General features: G+C 38.9%; 1 protein-coding gene across 5 annotated transcripts in view; it reads left to right on the top strand.

Annotated features, from left to right (window-relative positions):
• The window catches only part of Atp8a1 (ATPase phospholipid transporting 8A1), a 229,096-nt gene that overhangs the window by 156,536 nt on the left and 52,030 nt on the right, over positions 1 to 20,530 (top strand). For all 5 annotated transcript variants that reach the window (XM_048784412.1, XM_015482073.2, XM_048784413.1 and 2 more), the window contains one exon: positions 3,130 to 3,302. In XM_048784412.1, coding sequence (XP_048640369.1) covers positions 3,130 to 3,302 — 173 coding nt within the window. The remainder of the gene's footprint in view (positions 1 to 3,129; positions 3,303 to 20,530) is intronic.

Genomic DNA, 20,530 nt, shown 5'->3' with positions numbered 1-20,530 from the left:
TTAGGGGAAATAGGGCTGGAGAGGTGGCTCAAGTTGGTGGAGATAACTGCCCTAAAGCATGCAGAAAAGTTCTAGGTTACAAATCCCCCCAGCAAACCAATAATAAATAATTAAATAAATTAAGTGGAAAAAAAAAAAAAAAAAAGATAGAAAGAAAGAAAAAAGGAAGAAAATAAAATTAGAGAACAAGAAAAAGAAGATACATATTCATTCACTACCTCCCTTCCTCTCCCCCCCCACCCTACCCCTCCCGCCTATAATCAGAAGTGATAATAAAGGGGAAATGGAATGCTGACAGTGGAATGAAATCATTATTTATCAGTTCTCTCATTCAATAACTACGTATTTCCTGAGCACACGTAATTACAGGTACTATTTGTTGCGGGGAGGCAGGTTAGTCCTGATCTCTCTCCTCAAAGGACGCAGGGTTTTGCTAGCAAAGGCTGAGTTACATGGAGTGACCCAGGAGCTCCGTACGTAGGGCAGGCTTCTGGCATTCAGGGAGAGAGAAATGCAAGGGGCACTATGGCAGAGGGTGCTGTGAAGGACCCTAGGTGAGATTAGAGTGTGGGAAACGGTAAGAACCACTTTAAGGAGCTTGGAGGTCATCTCAGCAGCAGTAAGAAGTTCTTTGAAAGATTGTAGAGCAAGAAGAGACATGATTTGTGTTTTAGATTTGTTTGAGAGCTCTATTGGTGGAAAACAAAAAAGATGAAAGGCAAATGAGGAGGGAAACAACTGAAGAAATGGTGTGGGCATTCCATGTATGACTTGCTCTGCCTGGTACTTCCAAAGTATGGTTTCTTTTTCCTGGATTGGGTAGAGAAAGACAAGCTAGCACAAAAATTTAATTCTGAATTTAATTGCAGTTGGATTTTGATCAGGGAACTAAGATATAGGGCTGTCTCATCTTCTTCAACTACAGAAGGGAGATAAATAGCACCTGTGCACAGGCTAAAACTAAGTGTGGACTTAAATGTATACATATAGCCCTTAAAACTGTGACCAGTGTGAGCCAGGCACCATAGCACACGCCTGTAATCCCAGTGGCTCAGGAGGCTGAGGTAGGAGGATGGCAATTTCAAGGCCAGCCTCAGCAACTTAGGCCTTAAGCAACTTAGCAAGACCCTGTTTCAAAATAAAAAAATTAAAAACAGACTGTGAAAGAGCCTCAGTGGTTAAGTGCCACCAGATTCAATCCTTGATACCAAAAAAAAAAAGTGCCTGGTGTAAAGCACATACTAAGTATTTTATGTCAGTTCATTGACTTCCTTGTTTGTTCATTTACTCAATACAAAATTGTTTTTAAAACAATCTAGGGTAGTATGCTATAAATTGTCATCAGTAAATTCTGCTTAAAGAACTTCGAGGGTATTTTTCACCTCCTTCTCTTAAATCCTCTTGGGCCAAACATTTCCAGCAGGAAATAGAGTAAGGCCTGTAAATTAAAACAGCCCCCAATGTAAAGTGTGAACAGAAAATTTCTCGAAGAATTCTATCTGGTGGTCCTTTGTGTCACTATAGGTAATGGGGACTGGGGGAGAGGGGAGGGTAGCCGTGAAGCTGTTGAGTGAAGTTCCAGTGTTGGGAAAGTTGGGCAGTCTCATTTTACAGTACAATGTGGTCTATTATTTTGATAAACAGATTCTGAAATTCCAGAACATAGTGTGAACCACATTTGAATACATTTACAGGAACACCTTCAAAAATCCCCCATATAAAATTTTAATTACCTATGCCTTCACCTCCCTCTTTGTGAATTAACTGTGAAATAACTATGCAACACCCTTAAATTGGAACATTAATTATACAAGCTATCAATATAATAAAAATTATGATGTGAGTGTTATATTTTTATCATACCTGTATTTTATTATATAAATATATATTTTATTTAATATTTATAACTAAAGACTTAGCCCTCAGAACAATGATCTAATAGGTTCACACACTGAGGTTCACACACTGGGGTGGAATTTGTTAGCAGAGTTTTGTTCCTTGTGTTTCCCTGTGCAGGGACAGTGTTGTGTTTCTTCACAATGTTAGGGCTCATTGAAACAGGAAGTTGACTCCATTAAGTTATAGGAAGTCTATAGGATTTGGGGAGAAAAACTAAATATCTAGAAACTGTTTCCCTCTGAAGAGCTGGGAAGCAATTCTAGACAGAGAAAACAAATGTATCCCTTCTGTAAGGTTGAAGCAAACAGAGCTTTTCTTGACAGTGAAGGTTTTCATTGTGTCTAAAAGTGAGGTCTTCATTGGTGGGAGGGCTTCTTTTATTTGATCCATCAAGATTACCAAACCAAACTGGGCACAACAGCACACATCTGTAACCCCAGTAATTTGGAAGGCTGAGACAGAAGGATGGCAAGTTAGAGGCCAGCCTTGGCAACTTAGTGAGGCCCTAAGCAACTTAACAAGACCCTATCTCAAAAAAAAAAAAAAAAATTAAAAAGGGATAGGGATGTGGCTCGGTAGTTAAGCACCCCTGGGTTCAATCCCTGATCCAAAAAAAAAAAAAAAAAGATTACCAAGCCGCATGTCACCATCTCTAGCTAAAATACAGTATCACAAAATTATGATTAAAGTTGTAGAAGCCAATTCATGAAGTGGCAAGAGATTACAAATCCTGCATTTCCTCCTCAAGGTTTCTGTGAATTAAATTTCAATAGTGTTGAGTACTTTTGAGAGAATACCCATAAATTATTGAAATTGTATTCCCCAACTTTTCCCCTTGGTTCATGGCAAAGCAGTTTTGACTAGTTCATAAATTAGAACAGTGGTTTGGTTTTTAACAAGATAATTTACTGAAAATATTCTTGCCGTAGTGTGATTGTGTGGTTAGAATAATGAGCAAAGACTGCAGAGTCAGCCAAGGAATGGGTAACCTGTGGTCCCAGCCCAGCCCTACTGCCAGCAGATGTGTGACTTCCGTGGAGTTTGTCAGATAACCTTTGTCCAATCTCTTCTAAGGGGCTATTGTGAGACCCAAATGAGTGAAAGTTTGCAAAAGCAATTTGAAAGATAAAAAACACTAAAGATAACTAAATGTAGTTACCAAACATCCTGAAGGCATGTGAGTAGAACAAACGGAGTAAATGTTGATGGGCTTTGTGTTTAATATTCCAGGCAACCAGGGAAACCCTCAGTCGGCACTGTAACACCCTTGGGGATGCTCTTCGGAAAGAGAACGATTTTGCTCTTATAATTGATGGGAAGACCCTCAAGTATGCCTTGACCTTCGGAGTCCGGCAGTATTTCCTGGATCTAGCTTTGTCGTGCAGAGCTGTCATTTGCTGCAGGTAAATTCTCAATGTTGTCAGATTTCAACAAAAGCAACTTTATCTTTTGATCAAGTTTTTGATCTTTAAAAGGTCCTTGAAGTTATCCTACTCAGAATCTGTAAATGTGAGGTTACCCAATTCATTCACTCAAGACCTGAGGTTCACACACTGGGATGGAATTTGTCAGCAGAGCTTTTGAATGTGAGCCCTAACAATCATCAATAAGTATTATTCATAATGTGAATCCACAGTTTTCTTGCTGTTATTTGTACTTAAAATTGGTTATTGGGGCTAGGGATGCAGCTAGTGGTAGATTGAGTGTTTAATGCACAAGGCTATCACTTTAATCCCAGCACACACATTTGGGGAAAAAAAAAAAAAAGATTATTTACCTGCATTTCCATCTTGGGTTATTTCTGTTAGGCTTATGTTTTCTACACTTAAATCTTTGATCCTACTGCCAGAATTTGTTTTGGGGGAATGGCAGGAGGGAAGGTATAAACTGGGTCATTTTCCAAATAGCCGAGCATCTTTCTGAGGACTCATTACTGACTCTATGGTCCCTTGCCTGCTAATTTATAATATTGCCTATATCCTAAATTTAAATCTTCTTTGAGTTATCGTGTTCTAATCCATAAAATTAGTCTAACTAAAATCTGAAATATGCTCATGACAATGCCCCATCTCCTCCCTTCTAATCACCATGAAACCTAAGGATTTTCCTCTTTGTCGTCCACTTATTGAATCTTACCCACTGGGCAGACTAGGCTCAGGGTAGCGCTTTTTCAAATCACTTTATCGTCTTGAGAGACAAGGTGTTAGTAGACTTCCAAAGAAATTTCTCAGAATCTGTGTATTTTACATTATCTTTAAAACTGTCTTGTGCTTTTGTTATTTTTTTAAAAAGTTATAATCACTAATAAAGTGTTATGCTTTTAAAAACTTTGGGAAGGGGGACAGTTCTGGGTTTAGTCACTTAAATATCCTGTATATGATTTTATCTCTGTACTTATAATTCATACCTTATAGATATTCCTAAATTTCAATTGAAATATACTTCCTGAAATAGAATTTAAAGCATACTTAATAAGTATCCTATGTAAGCATCACTTCAACTTATAAACTTAGGTCATATTCAGAGAATTAAGAGCTGCCTATTATTCCCAGAAATCTATTTTAGCCATAGAATCTATTTTTCATCTCTTTGCCATATATTAATAAATAATGTTATTATAAAGCTTTTGGAAAATAGACTGTGCAGATGTTTAATGTTAGTAACAATTAGGTTCTTTGCCTAATCATGAAGAAAGAGTTGGAAATGATTTTGACTCTCATTTTTACTTGGGTAGCCTCATGCTTTTTAAAATCTGCTTTTATAATGACTTTTCTTGGTTCCTTGCTAATATCTTGACAAGGTCTTGCTCACATTTGGCTCTGACACACTTCCATCAGGATAATTTTGTGCCAGATTTGGTCACTTAATCATTTTCACTAATGGGTTCATAAGGATCAAGAAAAGATTGCTCAAAAGCACGAGTGTTAGCCTAGGGGCTTCTACTTGGAAATAGAACACAGAACAGAAGACAGGGCTATGCAAATAAAGTGGCCAGTTTCCTTAAGAGGGCATCCATGTGTGCCTGCTGTGTGCTGGGCACAGATGCTGTGCTTACAAAGACGAGTAAGACTCACTACCTGCTGTCCTTCTTGCATCTGAAGTTTTGTTTTAAGCAGAGTCACAATGGGTTTGAAAGATGTGGGAGGCCAGTTTTCGTAATGCAATCTTTGCAGCTGAGCTTCATTTTTAAAGCATTGCTTAACACAGTACCTCCCACCATTCTTCAAAAAGTTGAACCACAAAATTAAACAATAGCAGAGGGAGGGAAAAACTAGAAAGCAGAGTCAAGGGAGAAGAAATATGTTCTGTGCTTGTGAAATTCCCTCCCAAGATCCTTGTCCTGTATGCTCACAAGTCACATGGATCTCAGGGCTCCTCCAGGCCCAAGGGACCCTGGGAGGGACTCACACACACTCTGCCATACACGTGCAGCTCAGCTCTGAAACTGAGCTTATAAAGATGTGTGTGGCCCCTTCCTCCCTTGGTTCTGTTTTATGCATGTTTGAGGACCATGAAGGTCCCTATGCAGACACTGAGTTTTATTTCAGGGTTGTGTTTTATTTTTTTTTTTTTTCCTTTAAGTGAAATATCTTTCCTCAGCATTTTTTTTTTCTTTTTTTCTAATTACCTTCATGCTCTCTTTTCCCATAAGGACTATGGTTCAGCTTCCGGCCTGGCTTTGAGAATTGGCCTAAGCCTCTAATTACATCAGTGCCACTGCTGGATTTATGTCTGTGCACCTTCTTGGCCTGGTGCCTCTTGACATTTATAAACTATTGGCACAGACCATCTTCTTGTCATTTCACTCTCCGACCTCCAAGTGTAATTTCCATGATAATGCCTCTGTCACGCGAGGGGAATAGGTGGGCAAGTCTGTGTATCATTCTTGGCGATTAAACCCCAGTGTCAGTTCTCATTTCTCAGATGATTGCAATCTTCCAGCCTCAGGAAATTCTCCATTTTACTCCATTAGATAGACGCTCCAGATAAATACCGAGTATTATTTCAAAATACAGTACGGTACTGTTTCCCAAATTTGTCTGTGTTCATGATGGCTTTCAGGGCTTTTCCCTCAAATTGAAACTGCTTTCCATTCTACTGCCTGTCAATCTACACACAAGAAGATAATTCAGAACCAGACCTTCTGCCGTCTTCTTTCTAGCCACAGCCAGAGTGGAAGCAGCAGGAAGAGACTTCCTGTAATGGATAATAGTCTCTCCATGTTCCTCCCATCTCCAGGATTACATCAGCCACTTTCCTCCCTGACATTATCAGCATCCAGGGCAGAAGGCAGTTTTGAGTGTTTGCCTCATTGACACAGTTATACAGATGAGCGTTTGCCCTTGGGCTTCCCTCTGGGCGGAAAGAAGCCAGTTGCGCCCCATTGGTAGTCATCACCCCTCTCACCACCGTTTTCTGAAGGGAATATCCGGAGACAAAACTAATCCCTCCCCGGGCCCCCAAATCGTTTAGGGCTTTGGAGTCCTGGTTTTGGTTTACACAATGTAGGTTGCATGTTATACCTCAAATATGTTTGGTGAAGCATGTCAGACCCAAGAAGTAGAATGTGATCTGTTTTTATCAGTGTTCACAAACGCTGTGTGGCTTGTCTTTTCACCGCGGTGTTCATTTCCCTGGGTAACCTGAGCTATTTCCTGGGAAGCATGCACTCACTTTTCAGGTAGTTTCTGATACATGTTTCTGGTTATAGCATCAGCATTTTAGGGATGCTTCCTCCCTCTTACTCCCATTCTTTTTTTTTTTAAGAGAGAGAGAGAGAGAAATTTTTTTAATATTTATTTTTTAGTTTTCGGTGGATATATGTAGTGTTGAGGATCGAACCCTGGCCACACGCATGCCAGGCGAGCGCTCTACCACTTGAGCCACATCCCCAGCCCCTTACTCCCATTCTTTTTTTTTTTTTTCCCAAGCTCCCTGGATTCTTTTTTTTACTCCCATTCTTTTAAGGTACATCTTTCCTTCTACTTTTCTGGTCAACCCCATTGATTCTTATTTGTGTGATCATTGATACTCTGGAAGAATATCCGTTTCTTCTTCCAGGAGAAACACACATGCACACAAATAGGTGAGCTCACATACACCATTTTAGGGGCTTCACAGAACCCCCTAAACTCCTTGGACGAGAAAGGAAAAAACTTGCTGTAGGACTCATGGAGATTTGTGGACATAGCTGAAATGAACAGCTATCTCAAAGTTCTAGATAAATAATTCCTGATCTCGGTCACCAGTGCCTTATTCCTTGAGGCCTTATAGTTTGTATAGCTGGTATCATGGCATTTTGACTGGAGATTCAGGAAATGCTTGTTCTGACTCTCCCTCCCTGGCACTTTGGATACCTACCTAATGGAACCTCACTGGCCTTGGTTTCATGACCTGTGAAATGAAAAGATTAGAATTTAGCCATGATATCAGTCCTCCTGGGGACCTAGACGTATGAGCAGATAAGAGTGAAGCTATTCTGACATGGAAAGGCAGGAAACACACACACACACACACACAGAGACCCTTCTTGGGGCATTCCATCCCAGCTTGAAAGCATCTGGGTCAGAGGACCTCCCATCGCCCTTGCAGTTTCTGGATGAACTCTACTCCTGTTGGCCACTCTGCCGGGAATAGCCTTTCTACTGCTTAGATCAGCTGAATCCCAGGGAGCAGCTGCTCTGCCTCTTTTACTGTTCCCTCCAGCAGACTGGGAATGTTGCAGTGAACTGTTGCTGTGTGCTAAATAGCGTGTGGTTTCTGAGGTCCTCATCAGTTCACATAACCCAGCCTTTCAAAGAATTTTACATTTTTTCTGTAGTTGTCAGTTTAGTTTAAACATATTTTGAAACTTATGTTCTGTGACAGTTGGTTGAAAATTGGCTTAGAGCCTCCAGCTTTTAGACTGTCTAGTAATCACCGTTCTTCTACATAATTTATGTACTCATGTCTTCTGAAAAGCAGAAGTTAAATTGGAGTAAGCATTTTTCCCTACTTGCAACATCCCTAATCAAAGTTAAACCCCTCTTTTAGGCCATTTTCCCGTAGTGCTTAAAAAAACACTTGACTTCATTGAGCATCGTCACTTGGGAGTGGCATTCCAGGCCAAACCTTTCACCTAACTCTGATCAAAGATTCTCCAAGAAGAGGTCTGAAGGGACACTTTGAATATTTTCTGTCATAGCACGAGTCCATTAAATAAAGGGTCAAAGGCAGATCTACTTCTTGAATCTCTTGGGATTGTCTTTAGCTTTCAAACCTTCTCTAAACAAATGTTCTATTTAAAAGGTAGTCATAAAGCACAAATGAAGCTAATAAATGGTCTACAGACATTCCTGTAAGGAAAAGAAAATTGTGAGCACCATTGGATGCCAAGCAGATGTTTGGCTTTGAAAAGACAAACTGTTAATGAATGTCAACGTTATATTTGCTTCCAAGAAAATATGAATAAATGTTGGAAATGGTGAGGGAATAATTTCTTTCATGTAAGTATGGCTAAAAGAGGACACAGCGAATAAATTTTATAACTTACAAAATGCCCACATTTTTATTTAACATAATCATCTGCTCACCCCTGCCCATCTCATTTTTTTGTCTATCTGGTAATGTTAGAGGAACTGCATGTCTAGTAGCCAGTGCTGATGTGCTACCACAAAAAGTCCATTTTTGACAGTAAAATATCCACAAATACATGAGAAATGGAAGTGCTAGTGAATTCCACCATAATTCAACATTGTATAGTTTTAGATGTGGCTTTTTAAGCCACTATCACCTGTACGTACACACACACACACACACCTTAACACAATTGCAGATTATATAATTCTGGCAGAGTTCCATTGTACTGAGCAGCACATAGACATAATTGCACACAAACTGAATTTTTACCCAGTGCACACACTTCTCACCCAAACATGACCTATACCCCAGAAGCACTTTCATGCTTTCTTTAGTTATTAGCCTTGACGGATAACTGCTATTTTGATATCCATCACCATCCTTCATAAATCATATCTCATTCAGTTGATGCTTTTTCTGTTTCATATTTTACTAACTTTGAATATGCATGTGTATCTCCCACAACTACATTCAAATCCTTGATGAATTTTTTTTCTCCACAGCAATTTTAAATGAAGAAATCTAGCTTTCCACCAAATACTTCCCTAAAGCTTTGCATAAATTGATAAACTAGGGCTCTAATATAGTCTTCAAATACAAATCTGCCTAACACATTGCTTATAGTTCTCCTTCCATTATGATTTGCTAAAGACATGATATGTGAAACAGGTGGCATACCTCTGACCCATCGGCCTATTGACCCTATTGTTTGGGAAAGGGAAGCAGAGTTAATTTGGTGTAACTGGTTCTCCATGGACCCAGGATGATTTCCAGTGACACTTTCATTTTATTAAATCAGTGTGGACCATACTAGGGTTCCAGGTTTCAAGACCAGGCCAGAGAGTAGGCTTGGCTTTTCCAGCAACTATCGGGCATACAACAGAGAGAAAGGAAACAGTAGTCCTTAGAAAAGATGGTTTTGAAAAACAACAGATGTGTTTCCAAGGAGAGAGCCAAAAAGACAAGAAATGGGTGTAGAATAGGCTTTTAGTTGAGGCATGAATGTTCCAAGTAGCATTCTCAATGAGAAAGGGAATTGGATGGAGTGGGCCAACATTTTCTAAAAAGGCCTGGATAGTAAATATTTTAGGCTTTGCTTGCTGTACAGTCTCTGTCACATTGTGACATGGAGTTGTTGCCTCAACTCTGTGGGTAGAGGAAGAACGCTACTGTAGGCAATATGTAAATGAATGAGTGTGGCTTCGGTGCACTTTGAAGAATAAAAACAGACTGCTGTCTAGATTCAGCCCTGAGACATTCATCTGCCCAACCCTGGAACAGAGTGTCTGTGGCTCTTGAGTGGCCATGGAAGGAGTTGATTCTGACCAAATTTTCCTAAAATCCTGATGGAGTTACCCAAGCCTTCCTGGTTTCCCCAGGGAAAGAGATTTCCAGGCTGTTCCTTCTCTTTACTCAAAAACTGAGGCGTTTGCCCATCTTGCCTCACCTGACTTATGTCCCTTTCTCCATGACGCCTCAAAAATGACTGATATTCTTTCTATGGTACCAGTCTGGTGGTCCTGTGGAATTTCTTTCTCTGTGCTTTTGGTCCAAGAAAACCCCTTAAAATATGGATATTTCCAGAAGTCTGTTTGTTTTAAAATGAGGTGTCAGTAGATAATTTACATATCACAGCAAGAGAGAGATGGGGAGCGTAGGGCCTCAGAAGCATCTGATCCTGCTCTGCAGTGCAGCATCTTACTGCTGTTCTGGGGGGGAGGGAGGGGGCTGCCAGGAAGGGGTTAGAGGACATGCCAGCAAGGGAACCAGGCAGGAGGATCTGCGTACTAATCTCTTCCCCCAAGCAGTAGCCCTCCTAGAATATTGAACTAAAGAATATCCTTCCTTGATTTTTATATATTATGTTTTGCCCTTTATCCCCATTTTAGGAAGCATTCTAAAGGATTTAGCATGTTACCATCTGTTATGGTTAGATACAAGGTGTCCCCCAAAAGCTCATGAGGCAATGACAGAACATTCAGAGGTGAAATGATGAGCCTGTGAGAGCTGTAACCTGACCAGTGGATTAATCAATTTGGTGGATTGATCATTTGAACGTCCTACTGGATGATAACTGTAGGCGGGTGGAATGTGGCTGGAGGTGGTAGGTCAGGTTGCCATGCCTTTGGGGCTTATGTTTTATCCCTAGTTCCCACAGTCCCCCGCTCCTCTGCTTCCCAGCTGCCATAAGCTGAACCTCTCTCCTCCAGCACACCCTTCCAACTGGAGGTTCTTCCTCACCTCAGGCCCAGAGCAACGGAGTCAGCCAGCCATGGACTGAGACCTCTGAACCACGAGCCCTAATTAAACATTCTCTCCTCTCAATTGTTCACGTCAGGTGTTTTGGTCCCAGTGATGAAAAACTGACCACCACCCACACCATCTATCTGCCCTACTTTGTGTGTCTATGAAAAACATCTTATTCTGTCTCTATTAAATTGGGGCCTGGGTGTTTGTTTATGATAATAATATTCTAGTATAGTTTTTTTGCCCTTGTTATTGCTTTTGAGGCAGATCCGTGTCACCAAATGTAGAACAAGCTCTCTTCTGCCTGCTGCTTATCATTATACCAGTGCACATTGATCTCTTCTCATGGTGTTAGCCACAGAGGTTGCCTTGGAGTCTTTGCTGCCATCGGAAGGGCATCAGTGAACATGGCAGGAGTTTCCATAGGCTGTGTATATAGGAAAGGAATGGGGTGCTTGGCTGTGGGGTATATGTGTATTTCATTCCAGTCAGAATTGTCGCAGTTCTCCAAAACAGCTGTGCTAATGTGCACTCCCAGATCCAGGTCAGAGGGTTGTTCTTTCCCTACCTGAACACCAACACTTGGCATTCCCGAATTTATAAATTTGCCAGTTGGATCATTGGAAAATGTCACCTTGTTGTTTTGATGTTCATTTCCCTGATTATTAGGGAAGTTGAGCATCTTTCCTATCAAGGATTCACCTCCAGAAATTTATTTTTGAAATTTATTCATTCACTCATCAGATGTTTTTCTAGCATCTGCTATGTGCCGGGTACCTTTATAAATGCTAGGAAAAAAAAAATCATCCCTGCCTTCCCTTCTACCTGTTGTTCAATAAAACAAACACAAATATTTAAAAGGTAGTAATTGCTTGTGTGTATACCTGTGAATGGTAACAGTTGATATACATCTAACAGATATATATAAACTCAATGGTAATATTGCCATAAAGGAAAAGCTGGGTTTTATGTCCTTTCTTTTTTTTAATTTATTTTTTATTAATTCTAATCAGTTGTACATAACAGCAGAAAGCTTTTCAATTCATTGTACACAAATGCAGCACAATTTTTCATTTCTCTGGTTGTACACACGTGCAGTGATACATGTACCTAGGGTAATGATGTTCATCTCATTCCACCATTTTTCCTACCCTCATGCCCCCTCTCCTTCTCTCTCTCCCCTTGGCCCAATCAAAGTTCCTCCATTCTCCCCCATACACACCCCATTATGGATAAGCATTCACTTACCAAAGAGAATGTTCAGCCTTTGGTTTTTTGGCTAACTTCACTTAGCATGATATTCTCCAACTCCATCCATTTACCTGCAAATGCCATAATTTTATTCTCTTTTAATGCTAAGTAATATTCCATTGTGTATATACACCACAGTTTCTTTATCCATTCATCTTTTTAAGGGCATCTAGGTTGGTTCCACAGTTTAGCTATTGTGAATTATGCAGCTATAAACATTGAAGTGGCTGTGTCATTATAGTATGCTGTTTTTAAGTCCTTTGTGTACCACCCGAGGATTGGGATAGCTGGGTCAAATGGCATTTCCATTCCAAGTTTTCTAAGGATTCTCCATACAGCTTCCCAGATTAGATGCACCAATTTTTCTGTCTCACCAGCAAGGTATGAGGGAGTGTGCCTTTTCCCCCACATCCTCGCCAACACTTATTATTGTTTGTATTCTTGGTAACTGCCATTCTGACTGGAGTGAGATGAAATTTTAGAGTAGTTTTGATTTGCATTTCTCTAACTGCTAGCCATGATGAACATTTTTTCTTGTCCTTTCTTATGTACAAGCATTCTTTGTGTGTTCTGGATATCAATTTTTGGTTGATTGTAATTATAGCAAATATCTTCTAGTGACTCCCTTCTTAATTCTGCCTCTGGTGTTCTTCCTTGGAACAGAAATCATTGACTCTGACATGGTGGACTCTATGAAATTCTTGTATGGTTTGTGTCTTTGGGGTATTAGGGACTTCCCACACACAAAGACACTCTCGTACATTTTCTCCTATTAACTTTACAGCTTTATGTTTTCCATGTAGGTCTTTAATCCATATGGAGTTTATTTTTGTCTATGGTATGAAGGAGGAGGAATCTCATGTTATTTATTTCTACACAGTGAGTAAATTCTCCCATTACCACTTACTAAACAATCCACTGTCCCCGCTGCTTGTGATGCCATATGGTGTAGCACTTAGCACCAGGGCCAGACTCTCCAGAATCCAGGCTCCACCTCTTAGAGGCTGAGTGACAAGTCACTGAATTTCTCTGGCTTTAATTTCTTCCTCTTCAAAATAGAGATTAAAGTAGTCTTTCTCCTGGAGTTATTAGAAGTAAATGAGTTCATACATGGCACCTACGATTAATATTTTTGTTGTTCTTATAAATGGAATCTAATTTTGTTATAGCCTAATTGACTATTTCTGATGAGGAATACTGTCACATGTAAAGATTTCTCTCTTACCATTATGGCCTTTTCTGTGCCTGTATTCTTTTTTGTCTTATATTGAAATTGCTAACTTGGCTTTCCTTTCTTTTCTGCTGACAATCCTCTCCCTTAGGTTGACCAGAAAGCTTTCGCTCTCCCAATTCGAGGCAGAACGTAGGAACTATTCCTGTGGTCTCACTTNTTTTTTTTTTTTTTTTTTTTCTTTTTTTCTAAATCTTTTTTGTTCATTCCTTCTGTCTGAATCCAGACTGCTTCGGTCGAATCCTAGCTTTGCTGGTTGCTGTTTTACCATAATTAAACCATATAATCTGTGCACCTCCATTTCATTATTTGAAAAATGTCAGTAATAGTGACCTGTCAAGGATTGTTCTGAGAATTGAATACATTAAAACAAGTAAAGAACTTAGAACATAGTAGGTGCAAATGAGCATTATCATATCAGTGTCATAAAATGTAACTCTTTTAGACGCCACACTGCTGGATCTTTTTGTTTTAATCCAACCTTTCAATCAATTTAACCCATTCATATTCATCCTAATATTATTTTTTAGACTTCATTTCTTCAATTTTATTTCATTTTCCTTTTGTTTTTTTGTCTCTTTCTTTCTCTCCATAACTACTAGTACTCTCTAGATTAGATCTTATCCTGCTGGTTTGAAAGTTTCATACTCTCTTCTATATGTGGCTATTTCTGAAGTTTTAATAATTATATTTGTGCTTATTTTCCCCTTTAACTGTATGTATGTATTAGTATCTCTTCCTTTCCCTGCACCCCCATAAGAGACAGGAACTGAAAGTAAAAAAGTAATTTCATGTGTGTACCCAGTGCCCATCTTATCTTGTTTTGTTAAGTAATCTCCTTTTTCTCTTTAGAAGCTTTTGGAAATTTTTTTTATTCTAAATTTCACCATAATGTGTCTGGGTGTAGAAGTTGTTTTCTCATCTTTATTTTTGGCACTGTATGAGCCCTTCAATCCAAATGTGTGTGTGTGTGTGTGTGTGTGTGTGTACACACACATACATATGCATACACACACATGTACATATATGATACATGTATGTATATATAATATATATACATACACAGATATCCTTCTTTGTTTTGTGGGGTTTTTTTTGGGGGGGTGTATACCAGGGATTGAACTCTGGGGCACTCAACCACTGAACCACCACATCCCCAGCCCGATTTTCTGTATTTTTTTTTTTTTTTTTTAGAGACAGGGTCTCACTGAGTTGTTTAGCGCCTTGCTTTTTGCTGAGGCTGGCTTTGAACTTGGCAATCCTACTGTCTCAGTCTCCAAGCCACTGGGATTACAGGCGTGCACCACTGAGTCCTTCTTAATGCTATTAATCAGTTTTTTTTATTTTTTATTCTTATATTTTGTCCTTGGACTCCCATATTTTATGTGTACACACACACACACACACACACACACTTTTATTCCTTCATTTCTTTTCATTTTTCTCACAATCATTCCTTTTCTAATGTCTTCTAGCACATTTTTTATTCAAACTTTCAGGCCCTGTCATCCTGATTTTTCAGTTCACCATTGGATTTTTTATTATAGCAGAAATATTTTTATATGACTATTTCAATTGGTTTTTCATCATAACTGTTTATTCTGGTTGTGTTTCTCTAAAGTCTTCGCATATTTCTCCAGTGTAGTTTTGTCATGCTTCTTTTAAATTCTTTTTATATCTGTTTTTACTAACTCTACTTTCTTTGGTGCTAGGCATTAAACACAGGGCCACGTGCATGCTAAGCAAATATGCTACCACCAAGCCACACCCCCAGCCCACTAGCTCTGCTTTCTTTAAGTGGTTGTATTTCTTTTCTGCTGACAATCCTCTCCCTTAGGTTGACCAGAAAGCTTTCGCTCTCCCAATTCGAGGCAGAACGTAGGAACTATTCCTGTGGTCTCACTTTTAGACCACTGGGAATATACTGTTAGATTTTGGATATTTCGCTTTTTGAGCATGTTATTTGGGGACCTTTGAGTTTTCACAAGTTTCAAACCAAGACGAAGTTTGCAGTTGCCACTTAGTTCCATCCAGCCCAGTCTCATCCACCTCACGATGGTCACCCATCCCACCTGGGCTCCTATGGGGTACCATGGAGAGGAAAGAGTATAGCAGGAAGCTTTCCTGCCCAGCTTTTCCTGCCCTGGCATACCATCTCTTCTTCAGGTCATTTAGTTACTAACACATATTCACCACTCCACATTTTCCCAAAGGCTTCTCACAGATTTTGTTAGTTGATATTTGTGACCTTGAAATTTACTGCCCTCCTGGCTTCTTTAGGGTTAGATTCCAGTTTCTGTCAATAGCCTGAGCTACAGTTTTCCATCGACCACTCGGCTGTTCAAGGGTTTGGGTTTGTTTTTGGTTTCCTCCTTTTTGTTTGAGGGGAATTTATTATGTGTTTTGTGGTGCTGGGGATCAAGCCCTGGCTGCTAGGCATGCTAGGCAAGCCCCGCACTGGGCTACAGTCCTGGTCTATTTATTAGCTATTTTTAAGTTGAGCATTTCCTTAAAGAAACCTGTCTCTATGAGGAATATTAAAAAAAAAAAAAAAAAAACGGGGATGGTCTTAGGATAAAGGGCAAGATGGTTTTCTTCCAATAAATAAAGAAATATATATATATATATAAATCTGCAGCCCTTCCACACCTCCCTAGTCATGGGAAAGGGGAAAAGGTGGACATGTAGACTCCAACCAGATATCAGCAATGGAAGAAGGTGGAGGCTGTAGGACCTACTACTCTGATCCTAAAGGCACAGCTAGGTTCCGTATGATTTTTTTTCAGCTAGAAAGGGAAAACAGAGGTGCTTCACAGTGGGCAGCAAAGCACTCCCATAGGCAAGGTTTCCCAGAGAGAGGCAGGTGGGCCTCATTTTGTGTAGGAAAAATTCCTGTCTCTCTCTACTATCTCTGTCTCCTCAGTGCAGAGATCCATAGAGAGACCATTTTTAGCTGAGTTGCTTAGTGCCTCGCTTTTACTGAGGCTGCCTTTGATCTCCTGCCTCAGCCTCCTGAGTCTCGGCAATCACAGGTGTGCACCACCTCGCCTGGCCCAGCTTTGCACTCTTTTCAAGCTCAATTCTAACTTTGCAGGCAGCATACTCCACTCACTCCACCAGGATATCCCACTGTTCTCCCTCCCAACTTACGAGTATCTAGAACTTCTCCAATAATTTTTCTTTGAAAATCTTCTTCCTGACTCTTTATGGGTAGAGCTTCATTCTTTCAGTCACCCGCATGTGAGACCTCAGAGTCACCTTTGAAACCACTTATTATTCAGAACTGCCTCCGTCACCCCATGACCTTCCTTGTCATTTTCATGGCTCTTGTCCTGGGACATATTCAGATAGATAGAGAGAGAAAGAACAGCTTTTGAGCAACCCAAGTTAATATTTTTTTGATGCTGCTTCTACCATATTCTTTTCTGTCTCAAAGCTTTTAACATTTTCTGTTGCTCACAGCTAGCAGTGACATTAAAAATTTTTTTATCATGACCTACAGAGGCATGTGATCATCTTGCTCTAATCCATACTGAATATACTCATTTTCCTTGAAGAAGTAGATATTTCCTACTCTACCTAATATTTTTTTCCTCTTTCCCAGCCATAAGAGAAAGCCTACAATACCCAATATCCTTTACATAGTTGCTTATACACTAGAGAGAGCAAATTATGCTGATTTGCTTCCTGTGGTATGGTGGCATAATGAAATGAACTGCTTTCCTATAAAATTTCCAATTATTCAGTTCCACTACCATTTTGATATCTGCTATGTGCTACATACAACACTAGGTTCAATATAATTTTTTTTCAGCATTGCAGGCAAACTACCTTACCTGGTGTGAATGCAATAATAAAATTTTCTGCTAGGAGTCGTTTTCTTTTTACTGCCATTTTGTAAAGTGTGTTGACCAATTAGTAATTTGGAAAATCTGTGATTACACCCATATACATAATCAAATATACACTATCAATATATGCATTCCCTACTGAAAAAAAAAATACCATCTGATTCATTGAAATTGAAGGCAGTAGTAGTTTATCTATATGACCACATAAATTCCACAAAAGAGAAGTTTTCTATCTAAAGTACATTGTGGAAAGAAATTCCTTCTTGAAATTGAAAAACTGTCTATATTTTATTTCTGTAGACTCAGTGCCTATAATGTAAGGTCTCTTCAATGCCTGTGACTGTTCAGAATATCAACAGATGTTAGTTTTGGAAACTAGAGAGCTAACTCATCAGTCATTTGAATAGCACGGTTCTCTACTTAGAAGTAGGTAAATGTTTCACATGTACTATATGCTAAGTGTCATTTTTAGGATTTGCTATATAAGCTGCTGTTTTTGTTCCAATAATAAATTCATGATGAGTTCCTGAGTTCTAATATTTATGTAATTTTGGTACATATTACATAAACTTTTTGGCATATTTTAATTTCTTCTCAATTTAAAACTTCATAAATGAACCTAACAAATTTTATTTCAAGAAAATTCAAGTAAGATAAGTTAGATTTTTCTCTTTTTTGCAATTTCTTTGCTAGTCAGCAGAATATGACTCAAAGGTAGGGAACAAACTGATATCCACAAGAGAAACCTTAAGGAGTTTCTTGCAAAGAAAAGTACAGCAGATCTAGTCACCAGGAGTTTACTTGAAGCTTAGGAAGTACCAAGACTTGGTTACTATATAAAATACTTCAGAATAGTTAGAAAATACTATATTCTGCTGGGTACAGTGGCACATACCTGTAATCCAAAAGCTCAGGAGGCTGAGACAAGAGGATCACAAGTTCAAAGTCAGCCTTAGCAACTTAGTGAGGCACTAAGCAACTCAGTAAGACCCTGTCTCAAAATAAAAAATAAAAAGGGCTAGGGAAGTGGCTCAGTGGTTAAGAACCCTCGAGTTCAAAACCTGATATCAAAAAAAAAAAAAACTATTTCTCTCTTAACCTTTTATAGGTAGCCAAAGTACAATAATTTATCCTTTTACCCTACTAGATTGTGTTTGGGGTAACAACCTAAAAAACTTTCATACATACATTTGAAATTATACCAATAATGTATTATTACTATTAAGTTTTCCACATAAGTCTTTTGACTACCTATAAAAAAATCCCTCAAATTATTCTTGATTATATGTCTGTATATATACATGTCTATATAATCTTTATCCATATTCCATTCAGAAAGGTGATTCATTTAGCTAATCCCATTAAAAGAGTGCAAAACAAGGCTCATGTAAGAGGGGACCACCTATATACTTCTTACTTAAATGGTAAAAATTTCCAGTGCTCTGATCAAATGTTCACAGGGCAGTGAGAGTTACTACATAGCAAATAAGAAAAATAATGAATAACATGTGCAGAAACTGCAGCCAGAATAATATCTGAAAAGCATATTACACTCAGTGAACTTCTAGGTTGTATCAGAGGACCACCCTCTGTTTGTGGAGCCACAGGGAAGCAAAACAGACTTTACACTATACTCTGGATACGTAGTTGGTGTTTTTTTTGTTTTTGTTTTTGTTTTTTTTTTTCCCACAGAGTCTGGAGGAGAACAGGAATAATTTCCATCTTAATGCAGACACACAAGCTTGTATGTACATACATGCATATGTGTGCACATCTATACATGTTTGTAAAAAGAAAAGACACTGTCGTGATGTTTCTAAATTATACATTTGGTTGCTGTTTGGTACTTGGAAAGTTTAAGTTTTAGATATTCTCACATGGGCATGTGGCTTTTGGTAAGCATTGGGAGTAATTGCCTTCTTGTATAGATGGTTGTTCTAGACTGTTATGGAGGGAGTACAAACATAGAAGCAAGTATACAAAATGTAAGGAAGTAAATAAACTGATGATTGGAGTAGCAAACTTTTAAGAGGTAGAAACACAGTATAGAAAGAAGTATATTCTGGAGGATTTAGAATGTGTAAAGAAGTTTAATATGTTCTATTTCCTTTTCCTCAAGTGAGCTCTCCTCTCCTTGTCAAGGCCAAAGCCAGTTCCACCTTTTCAAGGTGGCCCACACTGATCTCTGTGTCTTCTAGAATTATTAACTACAAGCGGTCCTATCAGAAAGCTTTATGCTACTCTCATCTTTAATGACTTATAATTTTATTCTCTTTGTTATATCCTCCATCTAGCAAGGAACCATTTTATACATGGGTGCTTTGAAAATAAATATTAAAAGTTATGTATCCCTTTGGCTGGGGTTGTGGCTCAGCGGTAGAGCGCTTGCCTAGCACACGCGGGTCCCTGGGTTCAATCCTCAGCACTACATAAAAATAAATAAACAAAATAAAGGTATAAAAAATAAAATAAAAGTTATGGATCCCTTTTCCAAAATCTTGGAACCAGAAGTATTTTAGGTTTGAGATTTTTTTTTCATTCGTTTGTTTCAGATTTTAGAATATTCACGTAGATAATGAGATTATTTTAGGAATAGGACCCAAGTCTAAATGTGAAATTTATTTAGGTTTCGTATATACCTTATACACAAAGCCATAAAGTAATTTTATATGATGTTTTTAGTGCCTCTGCACTTTGACTATGACCTGTCACATGAGGTCAGATGTGGAATTTTCCGCCTGTGGCATATCAGCAATCAAAAAGTTTCATGAATCCTGAAGTTTCAGACTAAGAATGCTCAAGCTGTAGATCTTTTTTCTAACTAACTTCAGTTTGACTAACCTGGATCCCCCTAAAGCACATCCCCTCCCTGAGACCTGCTGTCAGATGCCCTCAGTAACCTCTTCCCAGGGCCTGGACACTGTGGTGTGCACTTGTACTTTCCGTGGGTTCCCTTGTGCTTTCCAGGTCATAATCATTCCCTAACACATTTATTCTTATACTTCTTAATCATCATTAATTAAATATTTCATGAGTCATTTAAGTAATCTAGTTAGATCTAGTTGTGATCTTGCTAGGAAAACCAGGTGTAATGGTCTAAAAAAGATTTTGAGTTGCTAGAAAAAATTAGCTATTGAATTTTAGGGAAGGGGTGTAAGGTAACTATAAACAGGGGTGGAAAGAATCATTACATTCTAGTCTCCACTTTAGTGAAACCACCCATGGATTGTATCTTGTGAGTGAGGTTTCTGCAACAAAAAACAGAATTTCAACCAGCAGAATTCATGCAAACTAAGGTTCTTTGTTGTACGTCACAAGTTTGTACATTTATGTTTTGAGAATGTGGGTGTTTTTTTTTATGAATCACCAGTTAAATCAACATCTTTGTTTAGCAACCAGCTGCTACTTCATATTCATTAGAAATGAGGACTTC

This window comes from Marmota marmota, unplaced genomic scaffold (genome assembly GCF_001458135.2).
Source record: "Marmota marmota marmota unplaced genomic scaffold, marMar, whole genome shotgun sequence".
NCBI classification, from domain to species: Eukaryota; Metazoa; Chordata; class Mammalia; order Rodentia; family Sciuridae; genus Marmota; species Marmota marmota.
The sequence above is the reverse complement of the archived record's forward strand: the minus strand, read 5'-3'. Positions and strand labels throughout refer to the sequence as shown.